At 38.2% G+C, this 14001-nt stretch overlaps 1 protein-coding gene across 1 annotated transcript in view; it reads left to right on the top strand.

The window, feature by feature from the left end:
- slc1a7b (solute carrier family 1 member 7b) overlaps window positions 1–3043 on the top strand; it is a 113628-nt gene extending 110585 nt beyond the window's left edge. Inside the window, exon 11 of the mRNA XM_067445533.1 lies at window positions 2557–3043. Within this exon, the coding sequence (XP_067301634.1) occupies window positions 2557–2820 (264 nt within the window). The 3' untranslated portion in view covers window positions 2821–3043. The remainder of the gene's footprint in view (window positions 1–2556) is intronic.
- The last annotated feature ends 10958 nt before the right edge of the window (window positions 3044–14001 follow it).

Raw genomic sequence — 14001 nt, forward strand, 5'->3', positions numbered from 1 at the left:
AGATGTTCATGACAAGGTGGAAAAACAGGGTTTCTTTGAAACTATGTATTTCCATTATTTAAATATAATAAAAGAACAATTAACAGATCAAAATGGCAATTGCTCTGATGGCGTGTTTTATTGGAGTTGCTAGTAAACACCAGCATTTTTTTTTTTTTTCAATTTTCACCAAAAATGAATGGACCCCAGAATATTTTGTTGTATGATTACCTGAACATGCAATATATCAAAAGAAAGAACAGAGCCTCTGCTTTAACAACAACAACAAAAAGTTTACTCTACCTTAATGCATTCTTTTTTATCCATACTTGAATGTGGGTAAGTTTCATAAAAAGCAACACTAACCACTATAATCAATCTCTCAAACATATTTCCTCTTTTGTAAAATCATAGAACCCTATCATGTATTTTTATTTTGCCGTTGGAGCAAATGGGAATGTAAAGCATTTATATTGTTGTACTTTTCATTGCAAATGGTTAGTGGAAAAAAATACCATTTGTCTTTATGTTTCACTGAAATCTGATGGAAGGCATTGTACATCAAATGTCGAGGGCTGTTTCTAATTATTCTTCAGCACATGAGAGTGCTTCTGGGACTGTAATGATCTCATATTTCCACTCTTAGTAATTGAGAAATAATTTAGCAGACATCTTTATTTTAGAGCCACTTGGAGCTCAAGGACTATTCGACTGGACAACCATAGTTCAAGAGCAAAATGATGATGGCTTATTTAACCCCTATACCATACAACCAAAAGTGCACTCACTACAAGATATTTCCTTGGATTTTACGACAACAGAAAATATATTGTAGTCAAATCGGCGCTTTCATATATAACTGATGCAAAACACAGCCGAATTATAGCCCTGCTGATATTCAGTAAATATTGCACGTGTTCGTAAAACATTGGGTAAAGACTTCTGTAATCAAGTGTTTCCTTTGAGAAGTCTTATATACAATCAAATATACCCAATATAAATTGTTAACTGTAATTGGTTGGAAGGGGGATTGAGAATCATTCATTTTGGATATTGAATAAAAAACGTTGACACTCAATTGTTCTTTCATCCGATAAGAAGACATGCACATAAACTATGATGGAAACACATTTGCTGAATAAATCCCTCAATGCACAACAGAAAACTGACATGGCTTTGCTTTAACTGGACTCACCAGTGGATCGTTCGCATCGCAGCATCCAAATGTTGGTCTGGTCTGAGTCAAAGTCTGTCATCAGACTAGTTGAACGATTCAAACAATTGCGTTCACAAACACAATATACTGTAACACAGTGTTTATATCCGTTTGTCTGCTGCTCTGAGATGCAAGTCATCAATGATATAAGAGAAAAGAGTCACAGTTTCTTCCCACAATTGCTGCAACTTATATTTTTATGTTTGACCAGCAGTTTCCCAGAAAGTGGTGATTTTGTTCTCTTGAACACATGGGATGGAAACACGGCTTTATTTGCGAATGTTTCATTCAATTTTGTAATTTTGCATATTGCTGTTTGAATTGAATTTGTGCTGCAGTTCAGAGAATCGGATCTATTGGATTTACAACGTGTGAATTCATCCACTTCTTCCAAAATACATGAAATAGAGTGGCCAGTGAATTGGCAGAAGAATAGAGTAAACTTTAAAGTAACTTACACAATGTGTATCTGATATGAATAAAACTTATAATGAAAATAATTATCGCCACTTCCAAAAACATTTGTGTGTATTTTACAAACTCTCAAATTTATTATTTTGCTAATGCTTGTCTGAAGCCTAAAATAAACATTATGTGGTTGAAAACACTAAATAGTTGTGATATATGACAAGCGCTAAGCGTGCCCGTCTCTTGCACAGCGCCAGCCACTAGGTGAAAGCACATTGAATTTAGCAGTTGATCAAAGATGCACAGAACTATCTAATCACACCGGTGTGATCGTACACTCCAGTGACCAGCCAAGCTTGATCACACCCGTGTGATTGTAACGTGCGAAAGGGTTAGTTCACCCAAAAATAAAAATATGTACTCCCCCTCAAGCCATCCTAGGTTTACATGACCTTCTTTCAGCCAAACGCACTCAGAGTTGCATTAAAAAATGCCCTGACCTGTCAGTGAATTACCTTCGTTTTTGAAGCCCAAAAAAGTGCATCTATCCATCATAAAAGTAATCCACACAGCTCCAGCTGTTGATAAAGATTACATGTTAGCATTGTGTACAGTTTATAAAGTTATAATTATGGATATGTTTTCTTACAAAAAGGCATGGCTTCGCTTTCTGAAGGCCTCAATTAATGCTCTGGATCTATATGGATTACTTGTATGGATTACCATTATAAAGCTCGGAAGAGCCAGGATATTTTTTAATATAAAAACTCTGATTGTGTTCGGCTGAAATAAGAAAGATTTATACACCTAGGATGGCTTGGTGTTTGGGTGAATTAACCCTTTAACTAATGTTAACACATGAGACCTTATTGTAAAGTGTTACAGAGATTTCAGTCGAACAAGCAAAAAAGAAATGTTCCTTTTTTCATTTGTCTTCCCCTGTTTCTCCATAGGTCCCTCTCATCTGCGAAACAAAGCCTGTGACTAACCAGGGTTTGCCAAACTGTCAGCAGAACAATGGTAGTTTCCAGCCCCCGCCACCAGAGGGCAAACCCGAGCACATCCCCCCGGACGTGGCCCGCCTCATGCAGCTCGAGGAAGGGGTCCGTCCACCGCCTCCCGATCGGAAAAAGCCGCCCGTACCACCGCGGCACCTGAAACACAGAGACAAGGACCATTGTGCCATCGATATGAACGGTCTCGAGACTAATGTATAGCGGCCATCAAAACCTTTCAGGGCACAGACTGAAATCGATCGGAAAAAAAGAATCCACGTACATGGGAACAGGACGTGTTATTTCCTTTCCGTTTTTCTCTGACAGTCATGAGGCAACACATGGTATGATCCTGCACATATGGGCCACAGTAATGCCACAGTTGGCAGCACATCCCAGCTGACCCATCCAGTGCATTAGATAATGTCAGGATGGAGAGACAAACCAGGTCAAGGTCCACAACACCAAGGGTTCATGGCCATGAACGTTATTCAAGACTGTCAAAAAGCATGAGTGAATTGTAAATACAACATAGCTATGTACTCTATGCGGTGTTTTTTTTTTTATCTCTCAAGTTTATATATAATTTTATATCTTATATTTGATTCTTATCGCAGGTGTGCGTGTAAATCGACATTGACTGTGATATTGAATGTTTTATGTTATTGGACACTGTAAAAATGATTCTGTTCGTCAGTATTTTTGTCTTATTTTCCAGTACAAATTAGGGGTGTGCAATATATATCGTCTACAACAATGCATTATTGTTGTTTCTACGATATATGTGATCTGACATTATCGTCTATATCCCTCACTTTACCAAAACACACCCAGAGAGCCAGCCCGATCTCATGAAAATGTGTATCTATAGCACAAATTGTTGGTTTTCAATTTGTAGGGGCGGCAGTGGCTCAGTGGTTCATGTAGATTGTCTACAAACCGGAAGGTTGGTGGTTCAATCCCTGGTTCCACCTGACCAAGTGTCGAGGTGTCCATGAGCAAGACACCTAACCCCAACTGCTCCCGACGAGCTGGATGGCACCTTACATGGCAGACACCGCCGTCGGTGTATGAATGAGTGTATGTGAGGCAACATGTAAAGTGCTTTGGATGGCCATAGGGTCTGTTAAAAGCGCTATATAAATGCAGTCCATTTACCATTTAAAACGCACGCAAACCACACCACTAATCCTCCTCAAGGGGTCTACAGTGCAGAATGAAAAAAATAATTTTTGTATTTTACTAAATACAATTTGTGCTATAGATACGCACTTTCATGAGATTGTGTTGTGAGCTACGCATATTGATGTGAGGTAAATTAGAGTAATGCATGAGCATTTTGAGTGCACGCTTTCACTGCTCGATTGTGTCTATTAAAATGCATTTGTAATGCCCCAAAATTCAAGGTAAGGGGTAAAAATGCCCCTGTATGTCTTTTATATTTAATATATTACCATACAAAGAGTGCCAGTTGATTATTTTATTCAACACGGCGGTGTTTCGTAACTGAATGAATCACAGTTAATTGGTTGAGTGAATGATTCAAAGACTAACTAATTAAGACAGTCAAATGATTCGTTCCTGAATGAATAATCTGGTTGAATCTCAATGACTCACTAATTTCACATTTAAAGTATATTTTCTTTTATTTAAATAATTTCAATATTCAGCGTTTTGTGTTTAACATCAAAAACATGAATTCTGCATTTGTAATTTGTAACAGGTTAAATGCATTCATGTCCCTCTGAGCTGCATTAAACAGTCTGTGTGTAAATGCAGCTTCAGACGCAGTTTCTGTGTTTCTTTTGCACTGCAAATATGAATTTTGTTGATATTGATTTAATTTGCTTGGTAACAGCCCTACAAAGATTGTTTCTGTCACTGCAGCAAACTGACCAACACAGAATATAATAAATATGAAGAATAGCAAAAACTTTAGGTGTCGGTTATCGACAAAATCCCCCAAAATATTGAATATAATTGTCAATATCGCACACCCCTAGTACAAATATCTAAACATTCTTAAATCAAGATACATTTACTTGAGAACCAAAATAATACAAGATAATTAGACTTGTTTTCTGAAAAACTGATACAAATGAATTGACTTTACACTTAGAAAACTAGAACAAATCTACGTGTTTTCCCTTAATTAGAAAGCTGATTTTTTTTTCTTGTTTTAAGTAAAAGGCACTTAATTTTGACACATTTTAAAGAAAACAATAAAATATGTAATTTTGCTTCTGAGGTAAATGGATCTTGATTTACTGGAGAACAAGACAAAACCCCTGAGGAAGACGCGCGGTTTTGCGGTGGATATTCCCCTCTCCTGTTCTCGTGTGAAACGTCTGGGTCAGTCGTTCAGAAAATGATTGCCATGACTAACTCAAAAAGCACCACTTAAGCCAAGCAGTACTAGTCTGGGAAAATAAATCAAAGTGTGATCCTAGTAATATGGGCTGTGAAAATGTATGATTATTCAAAAATAAACATTGTTATGAAATATGCCATGATCATCTGTAAACATGTGATAAATTAGGCCAGAAACATACTTAATGCAAGTGCGAAATCTCAGAGAATGCTTAGTGAACTTATATTGTTGAACTTGCATGCATCTATGTGCATTATCCTTCATAAGATTTTCTGTCATTTTTGAGCGATTTCATATCGGTGTTTTTATGAAAATTACTTTTTTAGATATGCAATCTGAACAAACAAACAAAACCTCGACTTCAGTTGAGTTATATTTTTCTTTCTTTTAAAAACAGATGGCAGCAATCTGGCTCAAATACACAGTATACATTTTCATATGTTTTCACAATTCTTACATACGTAAGTGATACTATGAATAGTTGCATTGCATTATGAAAAGTGTTTGACGCATACGTGAAAAATCATGTTGTGTTCATGTGCACTGGTTACAAACAAGCTCAAGTTACCTTCATATGTCTGTGCCAATAAACTGGATGTTTATAGCTAGCAACCCGAAAAAAACTAGCTGACAGCTTATCAAAACTGAGCAAGACACTTTCCAAATTTTACACTATTCTTCTGGATATTAATCCAAATGGTTAGGTGCACTTTCACTCTTAAAAATAAAGAGTTCTTTATTGGCATCTGCGGTTCCATTAAGAACCTTGAAAGGTTAGATTTACTAGCAGCTTATACCAGTGCAAACTCTCCTTTGCCATTAAAAAACTACTGTCAGGATTTACTAAAGTCACGCAGGGATGAATTAGCGCTGAAAACGTGTGGACAGGGTTATTTTTGCAGCTGATTTTATTGCATGTGCATTTGTCGGAGTTTCCCTTTCAGATGCACAATGTATGGGAGGAGAGTATTTAAATGAATCACGCAAGGTGATTTACTAAGGTTTAAGCTAGTCAATGTACTAGTGTTTGCACCATTATTTAGACCTTGTTCCAAAACTAATCTTTTCCCAATCTAAATCAAAAGAACATTTTTCCACTATAAAAGAACCTTTTGTACAATAGAAAAGTTCCATGGATTTTAAAGCTTCTTCAATTGATGTCGATGAAGAACCTTTATTTTTAAGAGAATATATATATTTTTAGAACTTTTAAGGGTGTGTTCACACTTGGCATGTTTGGTTGGATTAAAACGAACCCTGGTGCTATTGCTCTGTTATTGCGGTTCATTTGGTTTCACAAGTGTGAACGCATCCATCTGAACCCTGGAGCGCACCAAACAAGAGGACCGAGAAAAGATGGGTCTCGATTCCAAATGAACTCCGGTTCAGCTGAAATATGAACACATCCCGGACCAAAGACATGTAAACGAACCAAAATCAGGACGTGATGTCACAAGATACGACCGTTAAAGGGAATCCGGCGGTAATGTTGCTCAGCGTAGTTCGGTACCGGCGTCTGAACCGCGTCTCCTCACAGCAGATCATGGGTTGTGTGTGTGACGGAGGGGTTCCTGATGCTGTTTTGACTCCTCCTTTGAGCTCTTCAGGAGTTCGCAGCTGGTCAAAATACCATCATATGGAGCTACACGCATACAATGAGCGCATTTAGCCGCACACAGCATTGTTTTGGATGTTCTGTCTCAAAATACCTATAATATAAGCCGACCAATCAGGTTGTAAACATACCTTTAAGTTTCGTTGATAAAAATGCCAATGTGAAAGCAGGACTAAATGTTTTTGGGGTTATTTTGGTCCGGACCACATGAACACATTCTAAGGCCGTGTGTCCACCAAAGCGTTTTTAGCCAGCTGAAAACCCTAGGCGCTCTGCTGAAACGCCTCGCTGTGAGCGCTTGAGAGCGTTTTGGCAGGCAGCGTTTTTTTTCTTTCAGTTGAGACTCTTGTTATGATACGGAAAATCCGCGGAAGTGTTACTAATTAAACAGGTAGTTTGTTTCTGTATTGATTCTATATAAAATTGCAGATACAATGTAAAGTATTTGCTCTGGCTCTTGTTTTAAATCATTTTCTTCCATTATTATTGCTTGTTAATTACTCATCTGCTGACAGAATGTGGCGGTTGGACTGTGTAGTGTTTGTCCCGCCCCTCCTCCACTGTGATTGGATGGCTGAGTGAAGAGTGACAGTGATGAGCGCTGCGTTTTACTCAAAGTTGAACATTCTTCAACTCTCTGCGACCAGTAAAAACCGCCGAGCACTCAGCGCTTGAGCGTGAAATACTCGCTCAGCGCCTCATTGCGCTCCTAGGCGTTCTAAAAATGCGCCGCTTCAACTGAAAACAATTGAAAACGCCAACCAGCAGCGTGAAAGAACGATTTGTTGGACACACGGCCTTAGAATGGAAAATGGAACCAATATCTTTTAGATTTTTAAAGCAACACTGAGAATATGACAGCAGTTGACCTAAAAGAGAAAGCCAATACCAGCTTTATCACCTCTTACGGCAATACTGAGTATGCAATCTACTGTATACTTGCACGTTTCATAACTCGAGTATATTTCAGGTCTCACTCTGCAGTCTAACGTCTCTAATCTCTGCTGAAGCACGCCCCACTCTCATTTGTGCTGATTACGAAGGCCCATCTCAGTAAAGCCGTGGTTCATGGCCGGCTGCTGTCGTCTCTCAGAGCTGATTAAAGCGCTCAGCTGTACTCACAGCTTTTCTCATTGAAATATATAGAGTGGTCCATGTGCTCTTTGTGATTAACTGAATTAGGTTGAAATCCCTCTCTTAGCCTTTGACACTGATGCACAGAATCTGTTCTCAATGGATAAACGCGGACTGGATTTCCATGCGTGGAGGAGAAATGTGTTGGGTTCTGCTCCACCTATGTGCACAGAAGACATACGACATATGACAGCGTTTGCATCGGCAATGTCTTGTTTATTTGGGATCTCAACTTTTTCATAAGGAAAGAAATTAAACTGCACCTTTTTTAGTTCAGATGCATTCAATCATCATAAACTTCCTGTACCTTCAAATTGGCGGGCAATGAAATTGGATACTGGTGTGAACGTCCGTCACCACAGCTCTAGTATTAGGATGCGTTTCGGTCGATCGGATCACAAGTGGATGATGCTAAATACATTTGTAAATGGGGTCTAAAATGTTTTGAGCTTGTCCGCTTTTGACCACCAAAGGTAGTGGAAATGCATTCAACCGGATTGCTTTCGTAGTGTAAACGCTCATGGGGTCGAATAAGTTCCAACAGCCGCAAAAGACCGTCTTTCCACCTACTGATCTCATCTAATAATAATAATAATAATAATAATAATAATAATAATAATAATAATTATAATAATAATAATAATAATTCATTACATTTATATAGCGCTTTTCTAGACACCTAAAGCGCTTTACATTGAAGTGGGAATCTCCTCAACCACCACCAGTGTGCAGCATCCACCTGGATGATGTGACGGCAGCCATTTTGCGCCAGAACGCCCACCACACACCAGCTGATTGGTGGAGAGGAGACAGAGTGATGAAACCAATCAGGATATGGGGAAGATTAGGAGGCCATGATGGACAGAGGCCAATGGGCAAATTTGGCCAGGATGCCGCGGTTACACCCCTACTCTTTATCGAAGGACATCCTGGGATTTTTAACAACCACAGAGGGTCAGGACCTCGGTTTAACGTCTCATCCAAAGGACGGTGCTCTTTGTCAGTATAGTGTCCCCATCACTATACTGGGGTGTTAGGACCCACACAGACCACAGGGTGATCGCCCCCTGCTGGCCTCACTAACACCTCTACCAGCAGACACCTGGTTTTCCCAGTTGGTCTCCTATCCAGGTACTGGCCAGGCTCAGCCCTGCTTAGCTTCAGTGGGAAACCAGTCTTGGGCTACAGGGAGATATGGCTGCTGGCTGCTCATCTATAAACATTATGGGATGTGTAATAGCCAGATGGGATTTTAACTGGAGACCCAAGTTATCTCGCCATTCCTGATTTCTAACACACACTCAGTGTTCAGCTGGTTTTTCAGCAGTCAGAGCATTAACTTTTTTTTTTCTATCTCCGGTCACATTCATATGTAAATTGTGTGAGCTTATTTTGTCAATTAGTTTGGAAGATCTGAAGAAGCCCATATATGTAAGTATTTGAAAGAGACAGATTAAAACACCAGGTGTAAAGGGGAATGGTCTCCTTGTCTCGTCTACGTGTGATCCGATCGACCAAAACACTTCTTATTACCAGGGCCTGGTAATAAGGTAAACAGGGCCTTAGACACTGAGTGCAGGAGCAGCAGATATACTGAGCGTAGAAACAGCATTATTTACCTCTATAAAGTGGGAGAAGAAACCTATTGTACAAAATGCAAGGTCATACATTACTATTTTTTACTGTCTTGTTTTATAGTAATCATTATTGTACTTGACCTCAACCTGACAAAAGCTGTTTAAATCATCAAAAAGCTGACATCTCAATTCGGCAGTCTAAGGGGCTAGCTTGTTCTTTTTCAAAAAATAAAAACATGTCCCATATATTTTCTCACATGAATGACCAAGATTAACTATTCTGCCCATTATAAAGATCCACTGGTTAAAACCAGCAATGATTTATCTTCCTCTAATTTTCTTGATATAATTTTTTCAAAGGAATAGCTGTTTTCCTTTTTTATTTTTTGTGGACATTTCTAATTTGAAGCCTGCATTGTGTTTGAGTTGCAGTTTCTACAAACCCAATTCCAAAAAAGTTGGGACACTGTACAAATTGTGAATAAAAACAGATTGCAATGATATGGAAGTTTCAAATTTCAATATTTTATTCAGAATACAACATAAAACAAGTTGTTTTGAAATTTAATGGCATCAACACATCTCAAAAAAGTTGGGTAAGGCCATGTTTACAACTGCGTGGCATCCCCTCTTCTTTTTATAACAGTCTGCAAACGTCTCGAGACTGAGGAGACAAGCTGCTCAAGTTTAGGAATAGGAATGTTGTCCCATTCTTGTCTAATACAGGCTTCTAGTTGCTCAACTGTCTTAGGTCTTCTTTGTCGCATCTTCCTCTTTATGATGCGCCAAATGTTTTCTATGGGTGAAAGATCTGGACTGCAGGCTGGCCATTTCAGTACCCGGATCCTTCTTCTACACAGACATGATGTTGTAATTGATGCAGTGTGTGGTCTGGCATTGTCATGTTGGAAAATGCAAGGTCTTCCCTGAAAGAGACAACATCTGGATGGAAGCATATGTTGTTCTGAACTTGGATAGACCTTTCAGCATTGATGGTGCCTTTCCAGATGTGTAAGCTGCCCATGCCACACACACTCATGCAACCCCATACCATCAGAGATGCAGACTTCTGAACGGAGCGCTGATAACAACTTGGGTTGTCCTTGTCCTCTTTAGTCCAGATGACATGGTGTCCCATGTTTTCTAAAATAACTTTGTCTGACCACAGAACAGTTTTAAACTTTGCCACAGTCCATTTTAAATGAGCCTTGGCCCAGGAAAAACGCCTGCGTTTCAGGATCATGTTTAGATATGGCTTCTTTTTTGACCTATAGAGTTTTAGCCGGCAACGGCGAAAGGCACGGTCGATTGTGTTCACTGATGTTCCATGTTGTGTTTTCCATTACAGTATCATTCCTGTATGTGATGAAGTGCCGCCTAAGGGTCCGACGATCACGGGCATCCAGTATGGTTTTCCGGCCTTGACCCTTACACACAGAGATTGTTCCAGATTCTCTGAATCTTTGGATGATATTATGCACTGTAGATGATGAGAACTTTAAACTCTTTGCATTTTTTCTCTGAGAAACTCCTTTCTGATATTGCTCCACTATTTTTCTCTTCAGTATTGGAGGAATTGGTGATCCTCTGCCCATCTTGACTTCTGAGAGACGCTGCCACTCTGAGAGGCTCTTTTTATACCCAATCATGTTGCCAATTGACCTAATAAGTTGCAAATTGGTCCTCCATTGGTTCCTTATATGTACATTTAACTTTTCCGGCCTCTTATTGATACCTCTCCCAACTTTTTTGGAATGTGTAGCTCTCATGAAATCCAAAATGAGCCAATATTTGGCATGACATTTTAAAATGTTTTGCTTTCAACATTTGATATGTTATCTATATTCTATTGTGAATTAAAAAAAAAAATAAGTTTACGAGATTTGTAAATTATTGCATTCCTTTTTTATTCACAATTTGTACAGTGTCCCAACTTTTTGGGAATTGGGTTTGTACAAAAGGAAGGGAATGCATTTTACTCACATTTTGCTAACTAGCTAGTGTTATTACTTGGTCCATGATGCAAGATGCATTGAGGAACATCTGTGAGGCAACAAATATCCACACTTCCTCACATTACATCCGTACTGTAGATAATTACTGATTCATGGGCCACTATTTTGTTAATACTTTGGGGGTGCATCAATAAAGCATTTTATATACACCCAATTGATCGTGAGGATTAGGCAATAAAGTAGGGGACTGCACTTTCAAACAATGTATCCTTGTTTATTAAACACTGATCACTGATAAATGTGCTGATGAGTTAGTGTGTGTGTGCAATTTCAGCGCTGGAAAACACATAACTTGTAATGTACATAACTAACCAAACCATTTGCGCTATATGAACTATAATTAATCAAATTATGACCTGCTTAGGGAAACATAGCAAGGTTGCTATTCTTGGGGTTCTCTTATATATAACAACTACCCAAAAACATTTAGATTATTGTGGCCCATGTGCAACCAAGAAAATGACAGAAAAATCTTTCAAGAACAGCAGATATTTATTTTGAGTTAATCAGAGTGTTTGGCATTTAACAATATGTGTTAAAGAAGCAGTATGTATGTATATATATATATATATATATATATATATATATATATATATATATATATATATATATATATATATATATATATATATATATATATATATATATATATATATAATGTATATAAGAAGGCGTTGTAATAATAATATCAGTAATGTGGTGGATTATTGTTTGTTTTAACTGTGAAGGAATACAAATGCTTTAAGTTTAATATAATTATATCATATTAATTGCATGAATATTAAAAATCTGTTGTTTTTCACAGGTAGTTTAAGACTGGATTTAGATTAGATTTTAAATGTACTGTATAGTATAAGGTAATACTAATATTTTTGTTTTATAAGCTATTACAATTATGACAGCATTACATTTTTGTGACTGTATAATGTAATAAATTACATTACGAGCTAAAGATGTGATTATGTTTTGAGAAAAAGATGTCACTGTGAATATTTTAATACAATAATAATGTACTACTTATTACATTATGTGCAGTTTTTAATTTGTAAGTTGCTATACAGACACTTTTAGTTTTCACTGTGAAAGAGTGAACTAAACATTTAACTCTTTTACAATGGACCGCCGGAAGCTGATTATTTTAGTCTACAAAGTTTTAAATATGGATATTTTTCTTACACAAACGTGCCACTTCGCTTCAGAAGGCCTTTATTAACCCCTGGTGCCACATGGAGCAGTTAAATGATGGATAGATGCACTTTTATAATGGATGGATTCATTTTTAAGGACTTCAAAAATGATCCATCAGTCACTGCCATTATAAAGCTTGAAAGAGCCAGGACTTTTTAATGTCATGGCTTGAAGGTGAGTAAATCATGGGCGAATTTTCCTTTTTGGGTGAACTGTCCCTTTAAATCCCCTTGAATCCTTTAATGATTTAATTTCTTTTTTTTTCAAAAGAACCTCCTTTCTCCCCACTTAAAGCAGCACTAGGTAACTTTTCAACCTTCATAATATATTTTTTAAGACTCTTGTGATGATAAATCGACTTACAATAGGTTGAATGACACGTCTGCCATAGCCTGATGGGGTCTGTATCGTTTTTAATCGTCCTTTTAAACTTCGGGTTTCGGGTAGTAACCCGAGAAAAAGAAAAGAACTACAAAATTCGACTGCTTTACGGCATATACGTCACTTCCACCAACACACACACTTCCTTACATTCGGACGTGCGAGCCCAACTTTGTTCGTCGGATAATATAGTCATGTCTGAAGCAGCAGAGACAAATAAGAAAGAAAAGGTTTTGTTGGAGGAAAGCAATAAGAGGAAACGAGAAAGTGATGGGATTAAAGGCAGGACGAGGATCAAAATGTGACCAGGGTTTGCTCGTCGGCGTGAGCTGAAGGAGGCGCGCCCGACCGATGCTGTCCTGCTTGTTACGGTGATTACCGACCACTCAAACATTGAACTGAAGTATCATATAGATTCTGTAAAACGGTAACCAATAGACTACTATAATGACGCTGGCTTGTAAACGTGAGCATCGTGATTATTTGGCGTTTGAAAAAAACAAAACCCATGAAATTATATTCATATGACATGCTGAAACATAAGCCACTGACTGTAACGTTACCTGGGATGAAGACATTTCACACGTGCCGCCAGAAGTGCTGCACCGACCCGCGGGACGCTTTTATGAAGTTATTTGGCCCGCACCGCACCACTGTATATATTTTTACAACACGCCGCGCACCCGCGACCATTAAATAGACATACGGGGTCCGCGGGTTATGAGACGACCCACGCATCACTAGTTCAGGGCTATCAGGGTTGTCATGTCAACAAATGCATGCGCGATGGCATCCCCTGTTGTAGGATGACAGCTTACGACAGTAGTTGAGGACATTATTTTTTCCAAACTGTAGGGGGACCCCGAGAGCAAAAGTAGCCAAGTGGGGCTTTAAAAACAAAAAAGCCTCCCTGCGTGTAAATCTCTCATTATGCTATATTCAGTCAATATATAATTTATCATCCTATATAATTATATCCTATGTAATCAGTGAATGCTTTTGGAGATTATCACATTCTGTCAGCAACCAACATGCATTTATAATTTTAAACTATAGTTTTCAGCTTTTTTTATTTAAATCAATATATGTTTTTATGTAACTGACTTGAAAAAGTTATGAATA

The sequence above is a fragment of the Pseudorasbora parva genome, chromosome 6 (assembly GCF_024679245.1).
Source record: "Pseudorasbora parva isolate DD20220531a chromosome 6, ASM2467924v1, whole genome shotgun sequence".
Taxonomy (NCBI): Eukaryota; Metazoa; Chordata; class Actinopteri; order Cypriniformes; family Gobionidae; genus Pseudorasbora; species Pseudorasbora parva.